At 40.3% G+C, this 24,609-nt stretch overlaps 3 protein-coding genes across 6 annotated transcripts in view; all 3 read right to left on the bottom strand.

Moving 5' to 3' along the window:
* Positions 1–19,333, bottom strand: part of LOC139915072 (interleukin-1 receptor type 1-like) — a 56,239-nt gene extending 36,906 nt beyond the window's left edge. For both annotated transcript variants that reach the window (XM_071903568.2, XM_071903570.2), the window contains exon 1: positions 19,231–19,333. The gene's annotated coding sequence lies outside the window, so the exon portion shown is untranslated. The remainder of the gene's footprint in view (positions 1–19,230) is intronic.
* Positions 1–24,609, bottom strand: part of LOC139915073 (interleukin-1 receptor type 2) — a 31,580-nt gene that overhangs the window by 125 nt on the left and 6,846 nt on the right. Inside the window, exons 5-10 of one of the 2 annotated variants that reach the window (XM_078286011.1) lie at positions 24,314–24,494; positions 23,529–23,618; positions 23,307–23,372; positions 22,574–22,709; positions 21,608–21,753; positions 20,665–20,852 (exon numbers count right to left, since the gene is read on the bottom strand). In XM_078286011.1, coding sequence (XP_078142137.1) covers positions 20,713–20,852; positions 21,608–21,753; positions 22,574–22,709; positions 23,307–23,372; positions 23,529–23,618; positions 24,314–24,494 — 759 coding nt within the window. In that variant the 3' untranslated portion in view covers positions 20,665–20,712. Of the gene's footprint in view, positions 1–19,496; positions 20,853–21,607; positions 21,754–22,573; positions 22,710–23,306; positions 23,373–23,528; positions 23,619–24,313; positions 24,495–24,609 lie in introns of those variants that run through there. The other variant, XM_071903571.2, reaches the window with a different exon arrangement.
* On the bottom strand, positions 4–16,406 carry LOC139915069 (interleukin-1 receptor type 2-like). Of its 2 annotated transcripts, none has more exons than XM_071903559.2 (9): positions 16,386–16,405; positions 13,202–13,276; positions 11,925–12,177; positions 9,895–10,087; positions 8,631–8,802; positions 7,405–7,467; positions 5,352–5,484; positions 4,463–4,617; positions 4–377 (listed from the first exon to the last, which is right to left on the bottom strand). In XM_071903559.2, exons 2-9 carry the CDS (start codon positions 13,272–13,274, stop codon positions 277–279), a joined length of 1,143 nt encoding a protein of 380 aa, XP_071759660.2. In that variant the 5' UTR covers positions 13,275–13,276; positions 16,386–16,405; the 3' UTR covers positions 4–276. The 2 variants fall into 2 exon arrangements, with proteins under 2 accessions (XP_071759660.2, XP_078142138.1); XM_078286012.1 differs by lacking the exon at positions 4–377 and adding an exon at positions 1,497–1,837 and having other exon boundaries at positions 16,386–16,406.

Raw genomic sequence — 24,609 nt, 5'->3', positions numbered from 1 at the left:
TATTTGTTTATTTAAAGGATCCCCATTAGCTGATGCCATGGCAATCAGCTAATCTTCCTGGGGTCCACACCTGACATACTGCACATAACACAATACATGACAAACATTAAATTACATGAATATACACTAAATTACATCAATATACATTAATATAAAAAAATGCAAAGCTTACAATGATATGAGATATACAACCCATACATCAGTAAAGATTTTTTTTTCCAGTGCAATCTGCCGGGGATAGAAGGTGCTGTTCTTCCGAGCCAGGAAGTAGTCCGTTTATATTTTGGGTTTGAAGCAGAAGTAGAGGAAGACAGAAAGCACCGCCAGGACGCAGGACACGCCGACCACAGCGACTATCAGGAACGTAGACCTGGAGTCTGAGGAGAGAGAGAGAGAGAGAGAGAGAGAGACAGAGAGAGAGACACAGGTGAGGGGGGCAAACAACTACCAGTTTAAACAAAAATTAATTCTATCTATTTTCAGTGAACCATTCATTCATGCTTTTCCCTGTTAAAGGTGCTACGTGTAGCATTTTAATCAATAAATCATTACCTCATTTATTTAGAGACATTAGTATAATTACCGTAAACAAAGCAGAGCATCAGTGGTCAGCCTGTCAGCCTCTATCAGCCTCTACTCTGCATCCTCCGTAGTTTCTCCACCTGGTGGATCTGGAGGGAAATCTGCTGGATCGCTTTACGGCACAAAACAGGAAGAGGTTCTGTTCTTCCAGAGCAAACGGAGCTAAAGCTGAAAGAGTTTCTGGCAGCAGATGGTGGAAGGAGGGAAAGGAAGATGGAGAAATCACTTCCAACATGTTGATCCTCTTCAGGGAGGGTCAGGAAGCAACGGGGCTTATGGGAAATGTAGTCTTAATGTGGAGAAACACTAGAACTAACAATACTACTGGTGTGCGAGAGAGGAGACCAATTGCCTCTAACATGTTTATAGAAATTATACCAAGGTATCACAATTAATTTGACAATGATGTACTGACTAAAAAATGTTACACATTGCACCTTTAAAAACGCTATTTTCAAATAACTTCCATCAGTTTGATACCAGCTAGTCTGATGTGTGTGCTGAGAATTTACCTCATACAATTTAAAAGGGTGTGTTAACTGAGTTAAGGTGGGTTAACCCTCCATTACATCCTTGATTGTGATATGCTTATGTGACCAAAGTGCTTGTCTAATGCTCATGCTGTCACACACACACACACACACACACACACACACACACACACACACACACACACCCTACTGTGACAACTCATCCTCTACCAGTGGTGGAAAGTAACAAAGTACAAGTACTTCATTACTGTACTTAAGTAGTTTTTTCAAGTATCTGTGCTTTACTTAAGTATATTTAGTTTTGGATACTTTGACTTTTACTCCACTACATTTCAAAGCAAATATCTATTCTTTTTACTCCACTACATTTCTAAATTGTCACGTTACTTAATTTTAAAAAAATAAAAACTAAAGTAAATCCTAACATTTCTGAAAAATAAAAACTAAATTAAAACTACCAAAGCCACACTGACTAAAACTAAACTGAAATTTAACTGAAAATTTAAAAATACATAAACTAATGAATAATCCAAAACGACTGTATAATAATCCTGGTTCCCAGTCAAAACAGCACAACCATGTCTAATCAGTTCTGTTGAGACGGACAAGTCGTACGTATAGAAACGTGATCAGCTGTTCACAGCCACTGTTGCCTCCAATATGGCCGCCAGAGGGTGTGCTACATCCCCTGGAAGCCCTCTATAAGAAGGTTATGTAAAAACAGACAAGAAGCTTCAATCTGGGATTTTCCTCCTTGTTTGTACCTGCTGGTGTAATAGGTTGAAGTTTATGTCCTTAATAAGTAATGCATTTAGAGTTTTAAAAAGAAGGGATTTTATTTGTTCAGTTCATAATGTCCAGTTTAAAAGAATAAATGCAGCTAAAAGGAGAAAGATGGTAAAAGTAGTGTGATGCCACTACAAGATAGAAAGTTTCACAATAAAATCAGAGAAGGCTAAATATTACCTGCCTGGTAGATAGTCAAAAACAGTCCAAAAGTGAATTTAAGGTGCAAAGGTACTATAGGTTCATTATTAATGTTGAAATCATTTGATTAGTTAATGTTTGGGAGATGCATCTATAATCGACTTTTCAAGTCTCAGTGGAGATGTCACCCGTGATTGATTAGTAATGCCTACAGATTTCCGAAGGGGGGAGCTCTAAGTCGTTGCTTCATTCTCGATAAAGATGCCAGAGAGTGTCCAGACGTCTTTATTGATACTCTCCCTTTTCAGGTACATAATAAACTTATATCTTGGTGTTGCTATCAACGTGTTTTAAAAAGGAATTGTAGTGTCTTGAGAAATGTTTTTCACTGTTAACATGTACAGAGAAACTTTCCGGTCTACTCTCTTGGATTCGCAAGAGGAAAATAACGTGCTTTGCTAGCAAGAAGGAGAGGTCTGTGTTGCAAGGGAAAGTAATTCAGTAGCTCTGTTCTAATGAATAAAAGAGTTGGAAAAATTAATGTTGGTTTAAAACCAAGGGAATGCATGTAAAACATATACTCACATTGGTTTTTCTTGGCTTTTAAAAGTAATCTCTGTCTGTGATTCTATAGTAGTATACAGTAATTCATTTAGTTTGGGAAGTGGGCAGTGGCAGTGACTGGGGGCTGGGGACGGACGGATGGAGGAGGTTCTATTGAAAAAGAAGAGCTCGGAGCAGCTCATTTAAAAAAAACAGAAGAAATGAACGTGAACTAGTTAATTTTTTGGGACTGTGAACTTAGTTCAAAATTCAAAATTGTGAACTATGAACATGAACTAGTTCATTTTAATCTGTGTGAACTGAACTTTGAGCTAGCTCTTGTGAAGTGTGAACTTGCACAACACTGGTCTTCTTCAATTTTGTCGATTTCTCTGTCGTCCAGCTCTTTGTGTCTTTTAACCTCTCTTGCTTTTTCTGCGCTGTTTTCTTGTTCTCTTTTTCTTTTCTTTACTGGGGACAGTTCAGCCATTAACCATGAATCGAAAGTTTCGTGCTCTTCAAATATATTAAAATTAATATTAGAAAAATCCGGACTTTTTTCTGCAGATTGATATGATTGGACGTGGTCCTCCAGAGTCTATGATCAGAACTGCGTCCATAGCAACGGTCTGTTATTCATAGCAACGGTCTGTTATTCAGAAATAACAGACTGCAGAATGCCGTAATTGACCAATCAGAATCGAGTATTCAACAAAGCCGTGTAATAAGCATACTTAAAACGCCTAGTCTGTTTTCCTGTCGGCTAACACAGACAGAGCACCAGGGCAGTATGGGCGCCACGATGGCCATGGTGTGAATATTGTAGCTTTGAGCCATGCATGTATCTAGGCCTATGTCATGTTATAGCTACATTACGTTGTTTGAATGTATAGTTTTTATCTTGAACTGTATTTGTATAATACTTGTATATATTTTGCATTTATGTAGACTCGTGGTTTACTGGCACAACGGTTAAAAGCATTTACATTTGCTGTTCATTGATACAATATTTGAGTCAACTAAACATAAGATTCTAGGTTGTTAATGATGAGCAAAGCGTTTGAATTAATATCATTCCATTGAAATTCAAGAGTATATTTGGAAACGATGACTTATGTTAACCTACTCGCTACTACCCTACTACTTTAGTTTTAGAATCTAGGATGTGTAATGTGAAATGAGAAAGAGTTTTGCTTGATGTACCGTAAATCCTCTAATATTGGCCCGGGCCTTTATTTACCTCAACTGCAGAGGGTACCAGGCCTTTATTGGAAGCAGGCTTATATTAGAGACAGGCCTTTATTTCTAATTCCCTCTGTTTGATAAGTATATTTGCTCATATTTTAGTACGAATTTACCTTTCTGATCTGCTTCTGTTGGGGTTCGTTAGGTAGACGTTTTTTTGTTACTGCAATGCATTACGATAATTATGGTAATCGACGACGGCACGCTCCAGAGACTTCCGCCGGCCGAGCCATCTTGTGGCACTACGTTACTACAAACTACAGTTACACACAGGCACCAGGAGTTTACCGGTATCCACCGTTGTTTGCATGTAAACTGAAGCTAACTGAACCTGGGCGCCGATGTGTATCTCGGCCGGATCACCGACCAGGAGCGCGGTGGAGAGGCAGCGGCGGAGAGAGGAGACGGACACGGTCCAGCCATATACTAGGTTTTGACCTAGTCTTGTTTCCTTTGTTTTTTTCCCCGGCCTGTATTTGAGACCGGCCTTTATTTGTTCGTGTCGACCACGGCCCCGGCCATTATCGGAGACCCGGCTTTTAATTGACTACAGGCCACTATTAGAGGATTTACGGTATAAATTTTATTTTAATACAAGATTCTCGATAAAGATGCCAGAGAGTGAACATCGTGTCCAGACGTCTTTATTGATACTCTCCCTTTTCAGGGTGTACCTGCTGGCACCAGAGTGAACTTCCCACGAGGACTGCCTTGGATGCTGAACACCTGACAGGTGTAGTTGATGTGAAAATCCTCTTCCTTCAGCTCAGAAAACTTCAGCAGGCTCTCCAGCCACACACCTTTATTCGGACCCTCCTGCCTCCTCGACCTGGTGCAGAGGGAGGGATGAGAAAGAGGAAACTTAATACCACAAACTACAGTACTACACTGTCTGAGCCTGGTTAGAGCAGGAGTAATTATCCAGGAGTTTGTCTACTGTTCAGCATTAATTTAGTTGTACTTGTCCAGTGCTCATTAGGTCTACACTATGAGGTGTTTTTATCGAGGGGGTTGGTGAGGAACCATGGGTTATGTGTTTCCCACAAATTAATTCATAATTAACAAAAACTCCATAATTAACAATGGGGATTATTCATTATTTTTCTGCCAAAAAAGATGATTGCCATTTAGCTGGAAATGATTAAAGGTAAGTGGTTCCTCTCTCCATATGTTCTCACTATTTTGCCTCATCATGTCTGCGCAACAAGTAGAAAGAAATCGCAAAGAGGCCAGGTGATGCATAACAGGCTGACATTTATTTACATGAGGTGCAAGAGTGACAAATAAAGTGTGAAAATTATAAAACGGCACAATAGAAAACATTCTGGTCATAGAACATTTTTGTCACTTTTGCACCTTAAATAAATGGAAGTGTTTTTTGCATCAGTTGGTCTCTTTGGGATTTCTTCCTTTTTTATCAGTGTGGAGTTGCTGGATTCTTTTTGTCAATGACTTTTGAACCCAGGCACCTGAGACAAACCTTGTATATTATAAGACTTTTCCTGAGAGCACAGACAGATTTCGCTCGCTCTACACAACAAATAGAGAATAAACAGTGCTGACCGCTGTGCCTCTGCGTGGACTCGGTCAGACGGTCCGCCGAAGATGAAATCATCTCTGGCTATCCAGTGGATGCTAACTGAATGCCTCCCCACACACGGGACAAACACCAGGCACCGCTTACTGAAACTGGAGCCTACACACACACAAACAGACATGCAGATAGTTACACACAGAGATATACTGTACATGTTCCCATACACATGCACACATACGAACATACATGCGCACCAGGCAAATACATGAGAAAGAGGAAGGCCCCCTACCACTGAACGTCTCCCTGCTCATTCATTATAAAAAAAAGCTCAGGATATAATAACACATAATCTCTGCAATAAACACGTAAAATTTTTAAGTTTATAGATATTTTGCTCGAGGAGACTTCTGTACAGCAGATGCTTGCCAACACAGGGACTTGGACTCAAGTCCTGTGGGTGAGAAAAAACAAGTACAGATCCTGTCCAGGTCCACTAGCTGCGGCCACGCTGATCCGTCGGAAGATTTCTGTCCATTGGGCTGTTTTGGAACGTCAACATGGTGGGAGAGGCAGAAATACAGTAGCCTAGCTTCGCTCATAAGGGAGCTGCTTCATAGAAAAAAGACGGACACAGACTATACAGTATAAATTAAATGAGAAACTGACCAGGAAAACCTCCAGTCATCCCAGCGCTATACCAGGCTTTCTCTGCTTTATCTTTGTTTTGGTTGTGCCGTTGTGTCTGTGATCGGCACTATTTTTTCCAAAACAAACGTAGGAATGACTCTGATTGTCAACACATGGTGACGAATCCGTCCATCCAGAAAAAGTTCAACTGGGTCGAACTTTCTGTCCGTCAAAACGGATGGAAATCTGACGGAGACAGACGCATCGTAAGTGCTGTCCGGACAACAGACAGCTCTTATTGAAAATTAATTGAAATGAACAGAGATGGATAGACACAACCTACCGTTAAGGTTTGCAGGACAGCAGAAGACGTGGACGTCTGTAAATCAGCGGGTAAATCAGCGGAGAGTGGGCCTCATTGTGTGAGTCAATGTGGCATTTATCAGTGTGTGGGACTGAATGTGTTATTTAGACTAGGGTGACCACATTTTCAAACCCCCAAACCGGGACCCTTAAGTGTTCATGCACGCGCACATGTATGCGCTTATGCACGCACCATAGGCGTTTTCATCAGGATGGGGGACAATTATTTCAGCGCTTAGCACACCTAGTGACTGCACCTTTCAACACCATGGACAGCGCCTCAGCAAACGAAAAATGATGTTTTGTCTCCAAAAATCCACCATGTCGGCATTTCCACTGTGCGTGACTGAAAATGTACTCTTGCAGTGTGTGCAGAACGCAGCATTTTCGTTGCCGGCTACTTCACGAAGAAAAGAGTAACTTAAGCCTTCTGGAGGTCTTTAGAAAAGAGTGACTTTCTCTTCGGCATGACAGCTAACCGTTAGCGTACTGACAGATTCTGTCAGACAGAACCACAAGCGTCACAGGCTAGCAACAGCCTTGACAACGACACATTGATTGATTGACACACGTAAAGACAAATCAGTGTTGAATTCAGACGCGTGGTGCATTGTTGATGTTTTTTGATTGGGTTAGGTAATAATGAGCGGGACAGAACATGATAAACGTCTATGTAAGCGCTGAAAACAAGTATAAAACTATTATTATTATTTTAATTGTGGTGAAAACTGGGACAATTTGGTAGTGAATGTTGAAAACCGGGACATTTTAGTGTTTTACAGATATTTGTTGGGACTCGGGACACCCATCTTGAAACCGGGACAATCCGGGACAAACCGGGACGTCTGGACACCATATATTTAGCCCATAGACGAGAGGCCAACTCTTAGTCAAACGCCCTCTAGAGGCCATCTCACAAGGTGCATCATCTAACGAAGCGACAGATGTTTGACTGGCTGCCTGAATTTGGTTCCTGATGCCCTCGGCTGCACCGTGGGAAAAACACTGTAACACCCAACAATAAACATTACAAACAATAAACATTGCAAAAAAAATTCTAAAAATACAATGTTATAGCTGAAGACTCACCCCTCTCTGCCTTGATGATTTCATTGGACGGCTCGTGAAGTTGGGGAGGCAGAATGTAGTCCTCTGAAAAGACAGTGACCATGAAATACATGAGCGACACACAGTGGTAAACATGACAACAAAGGTTTGCTCGTATCACTTTTCTTTCATATTGTTTTTTCTTAAGCTTGTCTGATCTCTCTAATATAACAAAATGTCACTTAAGAGTTTGTAGGTTTGTGAATATTCAGTTATCCCTCGCGGCCACTTGAGGGGGCCAAAGTGCAAAGTTGCCTTGAGTAGTTTTAATTTATCACTATTACTATTTATTATTATAAATGTATTATGTATTATTATTATTATTCTCTCCCTAGCTCTTATTTCCTTCCCCAGCACCGCTCTATCACAGTGGATCTCAAACTTTTTGGCTTGTGAACCCTTAAACAGAGCGATGCGTACTCATGACCCCCATCACAAGCTGCATATGCTATATAACATTTATTTTTTTTAAAGTGATAATAAATTTGTATGGTAGAATTATGTTTTTGTTCCTATCCCATAAATCATCTTGTGACCCCCAAAATTACCTTGCGACCCCCTGAGGGGTCCCAATCCCCAGGTTGAAAAAAAACTCTATCATACATGATCATTCTAGGGTCACAGGAATATTTTACATGTATTGTCTGGGTGCTGTGACCTCTGACCTTTGCCCTCCTCACTACTGGTTGCTATAATGTTGCTGATCTAGAAAATTAAAGTGGATTCTACTGTTGCACTCATTGTATTTTTTTATCTGGATAACAGTAGTGCTGAAACGATTAGGTGATTAATCGATTAGACAGAAAATTAATCAGCTACAATTTTGCTAATCGATTAATTGTTTTACTTATTTATCAAGTAAAAATAGCAAACATTTGCTGGTTACAGCTTCACAAATGCTGCTTTTCTTTGTTTCATATCATTATTAAATGAATACTTTGGGTTTTTTGGCTGCTGGTTTTGAGAATTACTTTGGACTCTGGTAACAGTGATGGGCATTTGTCATTATTTTTGACATTTTAGAGACTAAATGATTAATCGATTAATTGAAAAAACAATCAATAGATTAATCAATAATGAAAATAATTGTTAATTGCAGCCCTTGATAACAGTATCAGCTGTGATGCGTCCTGCCTTACATAAGTTTGATGTAGTCGTACACAATTTCCCATGTCTGACTGTATCCAAGTGTGTGACTCCGTTCTGACCTTTGACCACTGCGTCGATGGTCTCGGAGACAGAGCCCGTGACCCCGCCCAGGGTGAAGTTGAGCATGCACGTGTAGGAGCCGTTGTCCAGAGGCGTCACCCCGTCCAGCTTCAGTTTGCCGTTGGCCCAGTAGGTGAACTTGCCACTTCCGTCCTCTATGGGTTCACAGCCCTGAAGAGTGAAGAAAGGGTCAAAGTTCAAGAGGTAATCTGGCTTTTTATAATGATGGTGACTAGAGGGAAAATTCAGGATTGTTACAGGCCTTCCTTATTTAAAAGTAACCAAGTCTCTTTTTAGGATGCAAAGACTGCCAGGGTAAGGGGTTTGGGTCACACTTGATAAAAATGTATGAATGGTACTTAAGGGGTTTTGGAAATCCATCAAATGACAATATAGAAGCAGATAGAAACCAGTTCAAATCCCAGTTTGGCTGCTGGTTAGATCTAGGCAAAGGAAGTGAATGAGAAACATTCTCACTTCCCTCGGCAACTACTTTCAAGGTGCTATTAAAGCAATAATCTGCTAAATTTACATATAAATAAATGTCAGTTCTGCTCCTCCTTGCTCTAACTCAACAGTGACCCAACAGTTCATGAAGCTTCTCCACTGTCTGTTCTAAACAGCCGGTGTCTGGTCACTCTTTCCTAGGAAAAATCCTCTGCCACACAGGAAGTGATGCGTTTTACATTTCCGGTTTGTTTGGAATCAACAGAAGAAGAAGAACTGGGTAGTTAGCATGAGCAGTGATAGCCACCATGGCTGAACAGACAAAGAAAAGAGAAACTCAAACTGCATCGACAGAAAATGCAAGCTCCGCCCACACTGTTTGATTGACAGGTGATCTGTGGCAAGTGCAGTGCAGAAACACCACAGTGAGGCTGAGGGACAAAGATGGAGACTGAATAAAAACAACAGGATTATCACTTTAAGCACAGAATAAACTGTTTTTTACATTCACTGCTAAATCTGCACATTTTAGTGAACACGTTATTAGTAAATAGTATATATATAGTCTTTACATATATATTTTTATTTCCTATTTTGTATTTCTCTTTTTATTATTTTTATTCTAGCATTGTACTTTTGGTTATTTAGGTTGTTTGACCTGAGCCTCGCCCTAAGCATTTCATTGTACAGACAACCCTGCGTTTCTGCACATTTGACAATAAAGAACTTGAACTTGAACTTGAACTTGAACTTGAACTTGACATAAATGACTGTACGTTGTATGTCAGTACTCAACAACACTTTCCTGTAACTCACCTTGTACCACTTGAGGGTGAAAGGGACAGAGTAGTTGTCCAGTTTCTTCATGTAGTCCCTCAGCGGGCAGGACAGAGCGTCGGTCATTCCGTTCGTCAGCATCTGAATAGCTTTCATCGGCCGGCCGCACTCTCCGGCCAGCGGCTCGTCCACCACCAGCATGGTGGCCTGTCTGTAGCAGTGAGAGGCAGTCCTGGTCAAGATAGAGGAGGAAATGGTCAGTGTTTTCATTCAATAATCCCTTAATAGTTAGTATGTTTACAGCTGCACTGGGCAACGTCGTACATTTGCGGCACCAAATGGCACTGAGAGGAAACTATTTCTTCAACACCCAGAAATCCTGTGCGGTGAGGTCAGTAAACGCCACACAGCAGCTCATGTTTACCAAGCAGCCGGTCTGTGATGCTTTCTACCAAAGAAACCAAAGAGTAGGAGCGAGGAAAAGATCTAACGTTGGTGAGTCCAGCTTTCTCTGCTGCTGTTTAGGAGACAGTTTGGATTTCACTCTGAAGTTCGGATTCGTCACGTTCAGTGGACGGAGAAGTGACCAAACCTGATACCAGAATGTTATTTGGGCAAATATGGCAAATCCACAGTGTCTCAATTAGTGAGAATGGGACGCTCTTCTCTGTTGCAGCCAGACTTTGTGATTTAACCCGATGAGACGACTGTATTTTTACATAAAAACCTTATTAAGAGCAGCTTGAATTTTGAAAAAAATGTTTTGTTTTGTCTAGAAGGATAATGCACATGAATCGACACACTGCTAATGTGCCACTGCAAGACTACTTACTGATGCTAAATTCAGTTCGATTCAACAAAAAAGGAAGAGCACATGCACTAGAGGCTTCGTCACTACGTGTGAATTATAGAACAATTCATAATTAGATATAAATAGTACATAGTAATTAATAAAGATGGGTCTCAGCTTTCTGGTTCCGTGTTGTGTCTATTATTGTATAACGTTAAACTCAGTATGAACTCAAAAAGGATCAGTACAGTAAATAAAGAATTCTATTTATATACACATTTTGGAGGAACAAAAACCACCCGAGGTTGTCTCCTACACAATTCTTGCTTTATTGTGTATTTTCACTGTTGATTTTAATATGTGCTAATAATAAAAAATAAAAAAAAATCATCTTTCAATGTCTCAAGGACTTGAGTTACCTACTATCCTTTAAAAAGCTACATAATGTGTTTTATGCTCTCATTTCGTAAGAGTAGTTGTCTTTTTCCCACAGCACAGCCAAGGGCATCAGGAGCCAAAGTCAGGTCAGAGAGTCGGTCAAACATCTGTCGCTTCGTTAGATGTCGCTTTGTGAGATGGCCTCTAGAGGGCGTCTTCGACTAAGAGCTGGCCTCTCGCCTATCGGCTAAATGCCACATTGAGTCCCACACAGTGAGGCCCACTCTCCGCCGATTTACCCGCCGATTTACAGAGATCCACGTCTTCTGCTGTCCTACAAACCTTAATGGTAGGTAACGTTATCACCTGTGGTATTTAAGCTACGTTAGTGGAATTCAACACATGCGCCGTGGGCCTGTACAGGACTTGTTTACTTTGTAATGCTTGATACCTCATTTTGGAACAACACTCTTCCCATTGACACACACACACACACACACTAGGGGTGGAGCCTAATCCGAATACGGTATTCGGGCTGATCTTTGGCAGAGCTGATCTTTGGCAGAGCTGATCTTTGGCTGAGTGGTCAGCGCAGTCGTCCGTGGTCTGGGAGACCGGGATTCAAGACCCGCTGTGGGAACCCTCCTTTGCAAAATAGTTTATTGAAGAACACTTATTTTAACACTTTAATATCCTAAAATTAGAAGTGTAATAAAAACAAAAACAGGATTGTTACGCCTATTTCCACTTTTATTCGAATACAAATACAAATAATTTTGCTGCCTCAACAAATAGAGATACAAATACAAATACTGAGCTCTCTGCACATCCCTAACACACACACACACACACACACACACACACACACACACCGGACACACTGTCCAGTTTGTGACTGTACCTCAGGACGGTCACATATTCCCCAGCGTCCTCCAGCTGCACCCTGAGGATCCAGAGCGTCTCTCCCCGCAGCAGGAAGCGTCCCGGCCGGTCACTCAGCTCCCGGCCCGTCCGCGGGTCGTACCAGGAGACATTGTATGGCTCGGCGGTGAAGTTGAAGACGGCCGGAGACACCAGCGTGCTGTTCAGCATGACCGCGTCCCCGGGCACCGAGAACATCCGTTCAAACTGCAGCCGGTAGTCGGTGCAGTTCTCTGCTCAGAGGGGAGGAGATGTTTTTTCATCATTTCATCATTTCATCTTATTAAATGAAGTCCGTGGTCTAATGCAGATCCATTTGGAGGTGGGGTCCTTAATATGAAGTTAAGTTTTATTTATTTATAGCCCAATATTGCACAGCATGCCTCAAAGGCCTTCACAAAACAAAAAGGTAAAAGCATTGGTCAAAACAAATACAATAAAATGTACAATCAATCAATAAGAAAGTCGAAACAATAAAAGTAATTCAAACAGTAAAATGCAGCCTAGTTAAAACAACAAAAGTAGAATAAATACAAAAGACAATAACATCATATCAGTGGGTCATTGTCGCATGACCAACTACACATGGTCATACGTTAAAGAAAACAGATACGTTTTAAGCTTGCTTTTAAAAGATTCCACAGAGTCGGCATCTCTTATCACTACTGGCAGAGCTGACAAGTAACGTGGTGCAAGCCCATGAACTATTTTATATGTTAATAAAAGTACTTTAAAATCAGCTCTAGCTTGGACTGGTAGCCAGTGCAAGGAGGCCAGAATGGGGGTTATGTGATCATACTTCCTGGTCTTGGTTAGCAGTCTTGCGGCAGCATTTTGAACAAGCTGCAGTTTGCTAATATTACATTTGGGTAAGCCAGAAAACAGAGCATTACAATAATCAAGTCTAGAAGAGACGAAAGCATGGATGAGTGTCTCAGCATCTGGCATGGAGAGAATGGGACGTATTTTATATATATTCCTCAGGTGATAAAAGCCGGTTTTTGTAATACTGTTAATGTGTGTTTCAAATGAAAGGTCGGGATTGAACATAACACCAAGATTCTTAATGAAGGACTTATGAAGTTACTCTGGAACCATCAAAACTAAGACAGAAATCATTATACAGAGGTCTCTTGTTTTTTTGGACCAAGAATGATCATCTCTGTCTTATCAGGATTCAAGAGAAGGAAATTGTATGTCATCCAGCCTTTGAGCTTTGCTCCTGTTCTTATGAGTTGAGAAAACAGTGTGTCTCACCCTGCAGTGCTGACGAACCTCCAACCAGCCTGAGGACCAACAGCAAGCCTGCCAGCACTGGAATCAGGCCCATGACTGAAAAACACACACACACACACACACACACACACACATGCACACAGCGGTTGAATGAACTGACACAACAACACAACACACACACAGTGACATGGGAGGACATGCTGCAGAGAGTTGAAGTCATGACAAGCAGCTGACAGATAAAGGTTATAAAACAAAGATATTAGGGCCCGACAGGTCCGATCTGTATCAGAAAAAAATCCACAGATAAACACCGATAATAATAATAATAAATATGTTATTTAGGCAGGGAATAAAATATGTAAAAAAAAAAAAAAATGTCTAAAGAGAGAACATTTGAACCAAAGAGACAGTGGCCAGAATATGCATATATTATTTCAATTAGTTTTAATTTACTTTCAAACGTTAACGATTGTTCTATGCAGGGTTTCCGTAAGCTGGTATATGCTGGCTTTTTTTTGGCCGGTAAAATGTGCAGTTGTCCGACAAATAAAAATCTGTTTGGCCAAACTGTCCAGCAGAAAATGACAAATATCAATAGCCTAATTAAATGATATCGCGTGACCTATAAAACTTGTTGCTGGCACCGTGGTTAGCATTGCATTTGTACAGACATTTCTCCACTGAATAAATCCCAGTTCTGCTTCGGCTTTTTTACTAGGTGGGGAGATTGGTCAGTACCAGGACAACTAGCCCTCCTTTTTACCAGCATGTCATCTTCACGCAGAATTTGTATTTTTAGCTTTATGTCGGTACAAATTCTCTGTGTAAAGACGGCTCCAAAAAGGACAACAATGACCATAAGATTACTCCAAACAGTCCAGAAGTCCAATATTTACTTCATTATCTCCTACATTTTATCCACTTCTACATCGCCACACAGTCACAACTGTAGCAAGCCGATGCTGCCTTCAAATGCTGTCAGAAATATTGCAATTGCAGGTCGCGCTTAAACGACCCAATAAAATGGTAAATACAAAGTTGAATTTTACATGATAGCCAAGATGCCAAGCTGTGGCATTCTCACTCTTTGTTGAACATTTAGGTGTCACGTATATACAACTATTGGTAACACTTTACAATACGGTACACAAAATTGTGGTAGTTACTAAGGAACGAGTGAGGAACGAATCAGGAGCGACCCGATAATTAATGAATCGTTAATGAGTAGTTCCTGAATAACTCTGAATCGAGGACTATATAGTAGATAATGATGAGTTACTAGAGAACAGACTGGGAGATACTATATTAATGAATCATTAGGTAATGATTAGTTCATAAATATCTGTGAATAGACATACTGACCACTTTCTTCATGAGTAGTTCCTGATTAACTATGAATCAGTCACTGAGCGGCAAAAAACTAGTAACGACTCATTAATTACTCATTAGTTAATCATTAGCTACTGTTTTTGTGCACCCCCAAGTAAAGTGGTACATCATACTGAGTAGTTACTAAGTAATGTGGAATGAAGTAAGTAGAAGAATTCATGAAGTAATGAGGGACCGTATTGTAAAGTGTTACCCAACTATTTTTAGCCAACTATTTATTATTAAAATATAAGTTACAAAGCTGATGGGAACATTCTCGTCTTCATTCTATCGTGGCAGCACAAAGTAGCCAAGCTTTATTTCTGAAATAGTCAGCAAAAACAGCTACTATTATGTCAGGGTCCATTTTGTAATTTCTCACTTAAAAATACTGGACTGGTACTACTTGAATACACAACAGAGTTACAACAGAGTTGTAATTACAATTGTCAAATTCTGAATCACGAGCTTATGAGGAGCGCCTGAAGGCAGCAAGATGTGATTCTTCTAGTAGCTCTACCTGTAGAAGTTCTTTTTCTTTTAGAAAAATACTACCTTAATATCAATTAATGACCTAAAGGATGACTGTGGACCTGAACCAGATGGCATTGAGACTATACTAGCTGCTCATATTTTGATGTATCCATTATGTGACTTATTTAACCTGTCTTTATCAACTTGTGCACTCTCTTCCATTTGGAAATGTGCCAGTTACTCCACTTCATAAGGGAGGTGACCCCCATGATATTAACAATTACCGTCCAATTTCTATTATCAGCTCTGTAGTTAAAATCTTTGAGAAACTAATTTTCAATCAATTATCACGCTATGTTGCTGATTTCAGCATTTTATCTCCATGCCAGTCTGGCTTCAGACCTAAATATTCAACAACTACAGCTCTTTTAAAATTGACAAATTATGTGTTTTCAGCTTCTGAGAGTGGTAAACTCACTGGTGCAATTCTTCTTGATTTAACCATCGTTGATCACTATTTACTTCTTGATAAACTTTATGCCATTGGTGTCTGTCAGAAAACTCTACTTTGGTTTAACTCATATCTTCATAATAGATGCCAGTGTGTCAGTTTCAACGGAAGCCAATCCGATTATTTAACCGTTGAGAAGGGAGTACCACAAGGTTCATCTCTAGGACCACTCCTTTTCTTCATTTTTATTAATGATCTTCCTAAAATTTGTTCTGACTGTCAAGTACAATTATACGCTGATGACACTGTAATTTATACATCTAGTGTTAACAGAACTGAAATTGAAAGATCCCTACAACTTGAATTTGCCTCTGTTCAGAAGTGGTTCTCATCCAACAAACTATTGCTGAACAAAAATAAGTAATGTAATATGGTGTTTGGTACCAGACAAGGTCTTGGTGACTCTTCAGATTTGACCATTTCTTTCAATGATGGAACATCCCTTGTAAAAGTGGTTACTTTTAAATACCTGGGCCTCTGGATTGATCCAGTACTTTCTTTTAAACCACATATTGAGACCATTATAAACAAAATAAGTTGCAACCTGAGTATATTGTATCGTTCCATAAATTGTTTTACTACTTTTTTCAGATGAGAAAAATAATTGTTACACAATTGTTATTGCCTATACTGGATTATGCTGACATTGTTTACCAGAACACCTTCAAAAGACATCTTCAACCCCTCAATGTTATTTACAACAGTCTCTATAGATTTATCTTAAGGTGTCCCTATTGAACTCATCACTGCTCCATGTACAAAACACTGAACTGGTTACCCCTCAATGCTAGAAGACATTACCATTGGCTCCAATGCATTTTCAAATGTATCCATTTCAATTATCCATCTTACCTAAAATGTTGTATTTTATTGTATTGTGTGTTTTGTGTTGGACCCCCTCGAAAACGAGATGGTTCATCTCAAGGGTCTCTCTCTCTCTCTCTCTCTCTCTCTCTCTCTCTCTCTTTCTCTCTCCGTGTCTCTCTCTCTCTCCTCTACTCTGCATCCTTTACGCCACAAAACAGGAAGAAGTTCTGTTCTTCCAGAGCAAACGGAGCTAAAGCTGAAAGAGTTTCTGGCAGCAGATGGTGGAAGGAGGGAAAGGAAGATGGAGAAATCACTTCCAACATGTGGATCCTCTTCGGGGGGGGGGGGGCAACAGGGCTGATGGGAAATGTAGTCTTAATGTGGAGAAACACTAGAACTAACAATACTACTGCTGTGAGATAGAGGAGACCAATCGACTCCACCATGCTCTGATTTGTTTACAGTCATTATATTAAGGTATCACAATTAATCTGACAAAGATATATTGATGTTTAAAATTATACATGCACCACCTTTAAATGTGGCATCGATTTTTATTAAAAAAACATTTCTCATCATAAACATCAGGTTGTGAAAAAACATGCTTGCGTTGCAGACAACAGACAGCAAACTTGTGCAATGTTTGATTTCACTACAACAAACTGCCAGAGACGGACGGGTGTGCATTTATGTCTGTTTGCGCTCAGTTTACGGTAATTGGGTGTGTTGGCCTAAAAATCTGCTCAGCCACATGAACCTTGTCCATCTGGTTGTGGGGCTGCAGTTGTGAAATAGTAATGAAAACAGATCACAGGTCCAAGGCCATGGAGTCTGGCTGCATGAACAACATATAAAGCAGCTCAAGACCATATAAACAACAGCCAGTCAGTGTTTTTCCCACGGCGCAGGCAAGGGCATCACAGTCAGTCAGACACCTGTCGCTTCGTGAGATGATGCGCTTTGTCAGATGGCCTCTAGAGGGCGTCTTTGACTTTGAGATGCAGTGTTTCACAAAATCACAAAAAAAAAAAAAGTGAGGCACTAAATCAAGTTGGTCAGTGTATAGAAATTGATCTAAATTGATCTCTGATGTGCGCATCACGTCATGTCTGTCTTGTGGAGATGCACAGCAGCAGACCAGCAGCATTGTACACAATCCAGAGTCTGCCGGTGTGAAAACAAAAGTGAAACTTAAAGGGTAACTTCGGTATTTTTCAACCTGGACCCTATTTTCCCATCTTTTTGTGTCCAAGTGACTAAAGGGGACAACAATTTTTGAAATTGGTCCAGTATTGAGCGAGATCGCTTCAGCCGGCAGCCGCAAAACGAGCTGCAATGTAATCCGACGGGGCTTGATCCGGTCTGTGTGTAACTTCCTGCAACAACTCAACTCTTGCAAGACTTGAGCGAGACTTGGTTACACACAGACCGGATCAAGCGAAAGGTAAAGAAAAACGTTTCATTTCTCTGTAGGGTCCTTTCCATAATTGTTGACACTTATAATAACAATCTGAGCCTGTCAGTGGCAAAAACAAGAACTTTTAGTGGACGTACATTGACGGTGTGATTTGCCCCGTCGGATTACATTGCAGCTCGTTTCGCGGCTGCTGGCTGAAGCGATCTCGCTCAATACTGGACCAGTTTCAAAAATTGTTGTCCCCTTTAGTCACTTAGACACAAAAAGATGGGAAAATAGGGTCCAGGTTGAAAAATACCGAAGTTACCCTTTAACATTCCACAATCTGCTCCAAACTCGCCTGTGTAACTCGTCTTCTGCTGCCCTACAAACTTTAACGGTAGGTAATGTTAGTACCTTGTGGTATTTAAGTAACGTTATGGAACTAGGTAATTGAACCATGTCGCAGTGCTTCAGTGCATAGAATTGAACACACGCACCGTGGGTCTGTACAGGATCTCTGCTTGTTTCCTTTGTTTTGTGTGTTTCTAAATGTTGAACAGACGGTTAATTTCCGTCTGTTTATGACTAGGAAGTGATCATTTCATCACTGATCCATCTGATTGATTTAGTGTTTAGATGATGCCAGCTTGTCAGCTAGCTAACCATAGTATACTGGATTTTAGCCTTTCCCATAATGCTTTGCTTTACCAGTTGTTCCGGTCAATACACTGCCTGCCGACTGCGTTCAGTCGTACTGAAGAGAGTGTAATACTGTTGCTGTAACTTAATAAAGTGACTATAAACAACTAAATCAGTGTTAGTATTACTTGCATTGGACATTTCCAACTCGTCAGTGGAACACCAACTACTGTTAATGAAGAAGATCAACCGAGACGAGCTTATTTCGGGTTACTTGAGATATTTGGTCACAGTTAAGGCAGGTGAAAAGGGAATTACAGTAATCTAATCGTGAGAAAATGAAGTTATGAAATAGGGGTGAACTCAGACAGTAATGTAGGACAATTTCCTGGGACAGGGCACAGGACACCAGGGTTAAAGTTTGACCTGAGACCAATGATCTTGCCAACAAAGAAAGATAAAACATTTTCACAATCATCAGTTGACAATGCAGGGACCGCGGGAAGGGCTGGATTCAGAAGCTGGTTAATGGTATTGAATAAGAGCCTGGGGTTATGTTTGTTATTGCTGATTAAGCCAGAGAAATAGGTGGCTAAGTGTTAAATGAGCCTGGGTTCATGGCGTTTGGTCCCAGATGTCCCCAAACAGAGTAAATAACCATGTGGAGCAGGCAGGACAGCAGGGAGGAGGGTTTACTGCACATTACAGACAGAAACACACAGTGATGTTGGGGACTGATCGAAAGACATCTGTAATTTGATCCCAGCTCTTAGTTACTATGGTTCAAAACACTGAAAACTCACCAGTCTGATGTTCTCGCATCCCCACAGCCTCCTCAGGTTGCAAAAAAACACTGTAGAAATGTCTTGGTTTAGTTTTTTTCCTTCTGCTTGAAGCTCAGAAACGTAGTTCCCAGCTCTGACTTCCTCTTCTGTGGAGACTTCAGCACATGTTGCAATTTCCTGTAGCAGGGATCTTTTGTGTCCCAATATATTGAGCAACAACTGGGAGGAAAGCAACATGGATCTGCTGTTCAGATGATTCACGTCATAAAAAGATTCCATAAAAGCAGTTGTTTTTTTTAATGGGCATAAATTCATTAATTTACAGTATGATCTCTGTCCCACCCTGTAAAGCCAAGCTAATCATTGTCTAATCCCAGTCTGTCCACAAAAGCTCTCCTCAATACTTCTGTTTATATATCGTGTCATTGGCGACAGAAAGGCAAAAAGAGACTATTTTTTGTTTGTTACAGTGAAGCTGAGCAGCTTCACTGTAACAAACAAAATTACTATAATATCCCTATAATATTCCCATAGGAACTTATAGTGTGTCTGTGCTACTCAATAATGATTCCACAGTGACCATATTGTACTTTAAGGTACTTTTTAATCTTCTATAAAATTCCTACAGGGACTTGCAGTGTGTCTGTGGTACTCAGTAATGAGTTTATTGTATTTTATGGTATTTTTTGTACCTGCTATTAGTACTACAGGAATTTCTGTGGTATAATTTGTCCTACTGTAGCTGATACCTTAAGGTCTTGCTGTGATGTGTACACTATCCTTCTAAAATTTAATATACATTTACTGTAGCTCTTTTTTTCTTTTCTTTTAAATAAGGGCAGATTTAAATCAATGTGTGAATGTGCAGCCAAGCAGATTTGCAAATGAACTGAAATACTGTTTTGACAAGATGCTTTTACCCCTGAGAAAATTTATTGCATTTAAAAAAAAACAACTATACATCTTCTTACAGAGTCTTACGGAGTGTTTGATTGAATTGTAGGATGGTAAAAAAAAAAAAAAAAGCAGAATAAACATAAAATGTGTGTGCTGTACATGCATGTACAGATGTAGCCATTGTAGAAGCCTTCACTTATTTGTGTTGGAAGTTAAAAGCAAAGGACTGGTAGAGTGGATTTAGAGACATTTGCCTGCATTAGCTTAGTGTTGTAACACCAAAGTTTGGTCTCAAAATTGATAAAATCTTCTATATACATTCAAGAAATAATTTTCTGCAGTACTGCAGGATAGATGCATGAAGGGAGACTTCTACAATGGCTGCCACTGTTTAAATGTACCAAATATACATAATTACCACCCTACCACATACAGTATAAATCATCAATAATAAAAGTTCTTCGAGTAATGCTCAAGGCCGAGGATGAAGCAATAGAAGACAGTGGGCAAAATCACAGTATGTTGCTCTAGTTGAACCCCACTACCAACTTACAAACTACTTGGAGATGCTACTCCTCAACACCAAGTTCTGCAGAAACTATATCAGTAAACACTATAAAGAGGGTTTTTTTTCCAGTGCAATCTGCCGGGGCTAGAAGGTGCTGTTCTGCCGAGCCAGGAAGTAGTCCGTTTTTGGTTTGGGTTTGAGGAGGACGTACAGGAAGACAGAAAGCACCGTCAGGACGCAGGACAGGGAGACCACAGCGACTGTCAGCCACGTAAACATGTTGTCTGAGGAGAGAGAGAGAGAGAGAGACGGGTGAGGGCGGGCAAACAACTAGCAGTATAAACAAAAATCAGTTCTATTTTCAGAAAAACATTCATTTATGCTTTTCCCCTTAAAGGTGCTACATTTACCACTTTTAACATCAATATATCATCACCACATTAGTTTTGAGACATTAGTCTAATTACTGTAAACAAGCGAGACCATCAGTGGTCAGCCTGTCAGCCTCTATCGGCCTCTACTCTGCATCCTCCATAATTTCTCCACCTGGTGGATCTGGAGGGAAATCTGCTGGATCGCTTTACGGCACAAAACAGGAAGAGGTTCTGTTCTTCCAGAGCAAACGGAGCTAAAGCTGAAAGAGTTTCTGGCAGCAGATGGTGGAAGGAGGGAAAGGAGCGATGGAGAAATCACTTCCAACATGTTGATCCTCTTCAGGGAGGGGGAGGAAGGGCAGGGAGCAACGGGGCTGATGGGAAATGTAGTCTTAATGTGGAGAAACACTAGAACTAACAATACTATTGCTGTGAGATAGAGGAGACCAATCATCTCCAACATGCTCTCATTGGTTTATGGTAATTTTACCAAGGAATCGCAATTAATTTGACAATGATGTACTGAGTAAAAATGCTACACATAGGGCCAGTTTTATAGTAGCTAGTCTGATGTGTGCTATGAATTTACCTCATAAAGATTTATGTCTCACACACACACACACACACACACACACACACACACACACCCCACTGCGACAACTCACCCTCTAGTCGAAGCTGTGCGACAACTTCCTGTCTCCCTCCCCGGTTCTGAGTGACACACTTCAGCTCCGTCTTCGTGTCCTCTTCTGTCATCGCTATGACAACCAGCCTCAACTCAACCTGGCAACCTCCTTCCACCCTGGTTACCCTGGCAACAGAGAGACAGGCACGGCCATCTGTTTACATGGGATCACTGGGGCGGGTCGAGACATCAGAGATCAGCACCCAACCTTCTGTTTTTATTAGTCTAAGGCTTAGACTGGTCTTAGATTCTCAGGTTGGTCTAGGCATATTATGAATTAAATGTTATGACAGACTTATTTTGAGGAAGGAAAGTTAGCCACCGCCCCCCTGGCTAATCTTGAGTTAAGAACTTTGTTGTTATGGTAACAAGTTGGCCTAACTGTCAGAGTGGGAAGTTTAAATACTGAAGCTGTTTCATTAAGGATGGCAAATCTTTGTTTTTTGGAAAGAGCCTGAAGAAGAGAGAATCTTTAGAGACAGAAACGTAGTAAGAACAAGTAAATATAAGTGTCTATAGCAAGTTTGACTTAAGGTCATATTTAAGTCTAAGACTAGGCCTATCTTTATGCAACTGGTGTCAGGTATCAACAGTGGTGGGAAATCTTCTTGGTGCAAAGGAAGTGACAAACAAAATCCAAAAGAACAAAACTGTCTCCTAAAAAACAGTGAGTGAGCGCTCCGTCCAGAGAGAGCTTCACCATCTCTAAGAAGAAGACATTTAGATCCAGTTTACTGACGTCACATTATGATTTCTGGGTAATGAAGTCCTTCAACCTTTCAAAAGAATCAAACAGTTACCTCTCGCTGCCACTTGGGGCCGCCAAAGTGTCAAAGTTGCCTTGTGCAGCTTTAAAGTAAATAAACTAAATTTGATCTTCAGGTTTCTCAGCATAAAGGAATTATTCAGAGAAAGAGGAAATATTCATCAATAAATTAGCAATTACCTCCTTCCGCCCTGCAGAGCCCGCCCATCGAGGTAAGAGGACTCCACTGATTGGCCGTTCACCAGCCATGTGACCAGCGTGGAGTCGGCTGAGCGGCAGCCGGTGAGCACCTTGCAGAACAGCTCCAGTCCCGAGCCTGAATGTGGACAGGTACAGGGCAGAGGTGAAAGGACAGCAGATCTTTTTTGATTTGATTTGATTTTTTTGGATCATTTAAAAAAAAAACAAGTTACAAAACACAAGAAAGTTCAAGACTTTTCTATATCCATGCAATTCCTTTTTACAGACTTGCTTATATGTGATGTTGTCTTTTTATCTTCTTTTTATGTTATTTTATCCTTAGTATATTATTATTAGTATTTATTTTGTTTTTTATCTTACGGTTATTCTGGTATTGATCTGAATGTTGCTCTTCCTCTATCCTCTTCTCTTCATTTAAGTCCTGTCTAACTGTTCCATTGCTATTTTAAATTCATTTTGAGTATTCTGCTTTTATTTTGACTCTCAAAGCACTTAGTAAAGCACTGTTTTTAAAGACTGTATAAATAAAGTTATTATTGATATTATTATTATTATCTATCCATCTGCTTCCATCTTTCCAGAGATAGATAGATAGCTTTCCATCTAAGTCAGAAACCCAATCACAAGCCTCTTTATCCAGGTATGAAGTATAATATTTTGTTTTTCCACATATGTAGTATTAGAAACAATATATTAAGATCATTTTTCTCACCATGACCGCTCTCAAAGATGGATCCATTTAATGGAGAGATGATCACAGGCGGCTGAATTATTGGAGCTAAAACATAAACAAAAATACATTTAACCACAACTGGACATACAAAGATCATTAATCAGCATTTAGAATAGAAATGTATCATTTGTGTTTCTGCCGTTCCTTTATTGTTGATGTATTGATGTATTGTTAATCAGACGACATTAGAGTGGAACTTACTGTCTGCAGTGCTGAGCAGGCCGGGGTCAGAGGTCATGGAGAGGTCAGTGGCAGGACTGGAGGTCAGGAACCGAGGGTCTGGAACTGGAACTGGACACACACACACACACACACACACACACACACACACACACACACACACACACACAAACACAAACAACTATTAGCATGACTGCAACAATGATTAATTTCACACATTTAACAATAATAATAATTAGATAATAATAATGAGAAGAAGAAGAAGAAGAAGAAGAAGAAGAAGAAGAAGAAGGAGTAATAATAAACCAATCAAATGAATAAATAAATAACGTATTATTAAATAATAATTCAACTTAATTTATATAGTACTTTTCAAAACAGAAAGTGTTTAACAAACCCATAAAAACAGCAATAGTGAGGGAAAATAAAACATAAGAATAACAATAATAATATGATTAAAATCAAATTACAATAAAATCAAATACAATAAAATAATTAAGTTCAGTAAAAAACATGTACTGTAAGTAAAATGAAAAGTGGTTTCTGTTGGGGTCTTGTTGTAGCCAGTCTGAGCCTCAGACAGATAAGATAAGATAAGATATCATAAGGTAAGATAAGATAAGATAAGATAAGATATCACTTTATTAATCCCCTTGGGGAACTTCAGGTGCCACAGCAGCAACTGGCAGAACAGTACCAGGGAAAAGTAAGTACAGAAGATAATAAAGAGAAGAGGTAGTAAGATAAAAATAAAGGTAGTGAAGTACAGGGAGTGGAGAGTGGAGTGTGAAGTGACTCTGACTCACCTCTCACCTGCAGCTGGAGCGTCCGGCTCACTCTGTACTGCTGGTTGTTGATGCTGACGGTGAGCCGGCAGGTGTAGCGGGCTCCCTGCTGGGAGCGCAGCACGCCGGGGATCAGCAGGTCCACCCTGCCGCCGTAGGACGAGGCGGTGCTGCTGAGCCGGGGCGCTGCGGGGCCGGGGTCCTGACGGGGAGCAGACAGCGTGTTTACACTCACAAACCAATCACAGTCGACTAAAGCAAGTCACTCATTATTCAAGTGCTCATGTAAACAGCAGAGTGTGATTTCCTTGATCGGA

The sequence above is a fragment of the Centroberyx gerrardi genome, chromosome 10 (genome assembly GCF_048128805.1).
Source record: "Centroberyx gerrardi isolate f3 chromosome 10, fCenGer3.hap1.cur.20231027, whole genome shotgun sequence".
NCBI lineage: Eukaryota > Metazoa > Chordata > Actinopteri > Beryciformes > Berycidae > Centroberyx > Centroberyx gerrardi.
The sequence above is the reverse complement of the archived record's forward strand: the minus strand, read 5'-3'. Positions and strand labels throughout refer to the sequence as shown.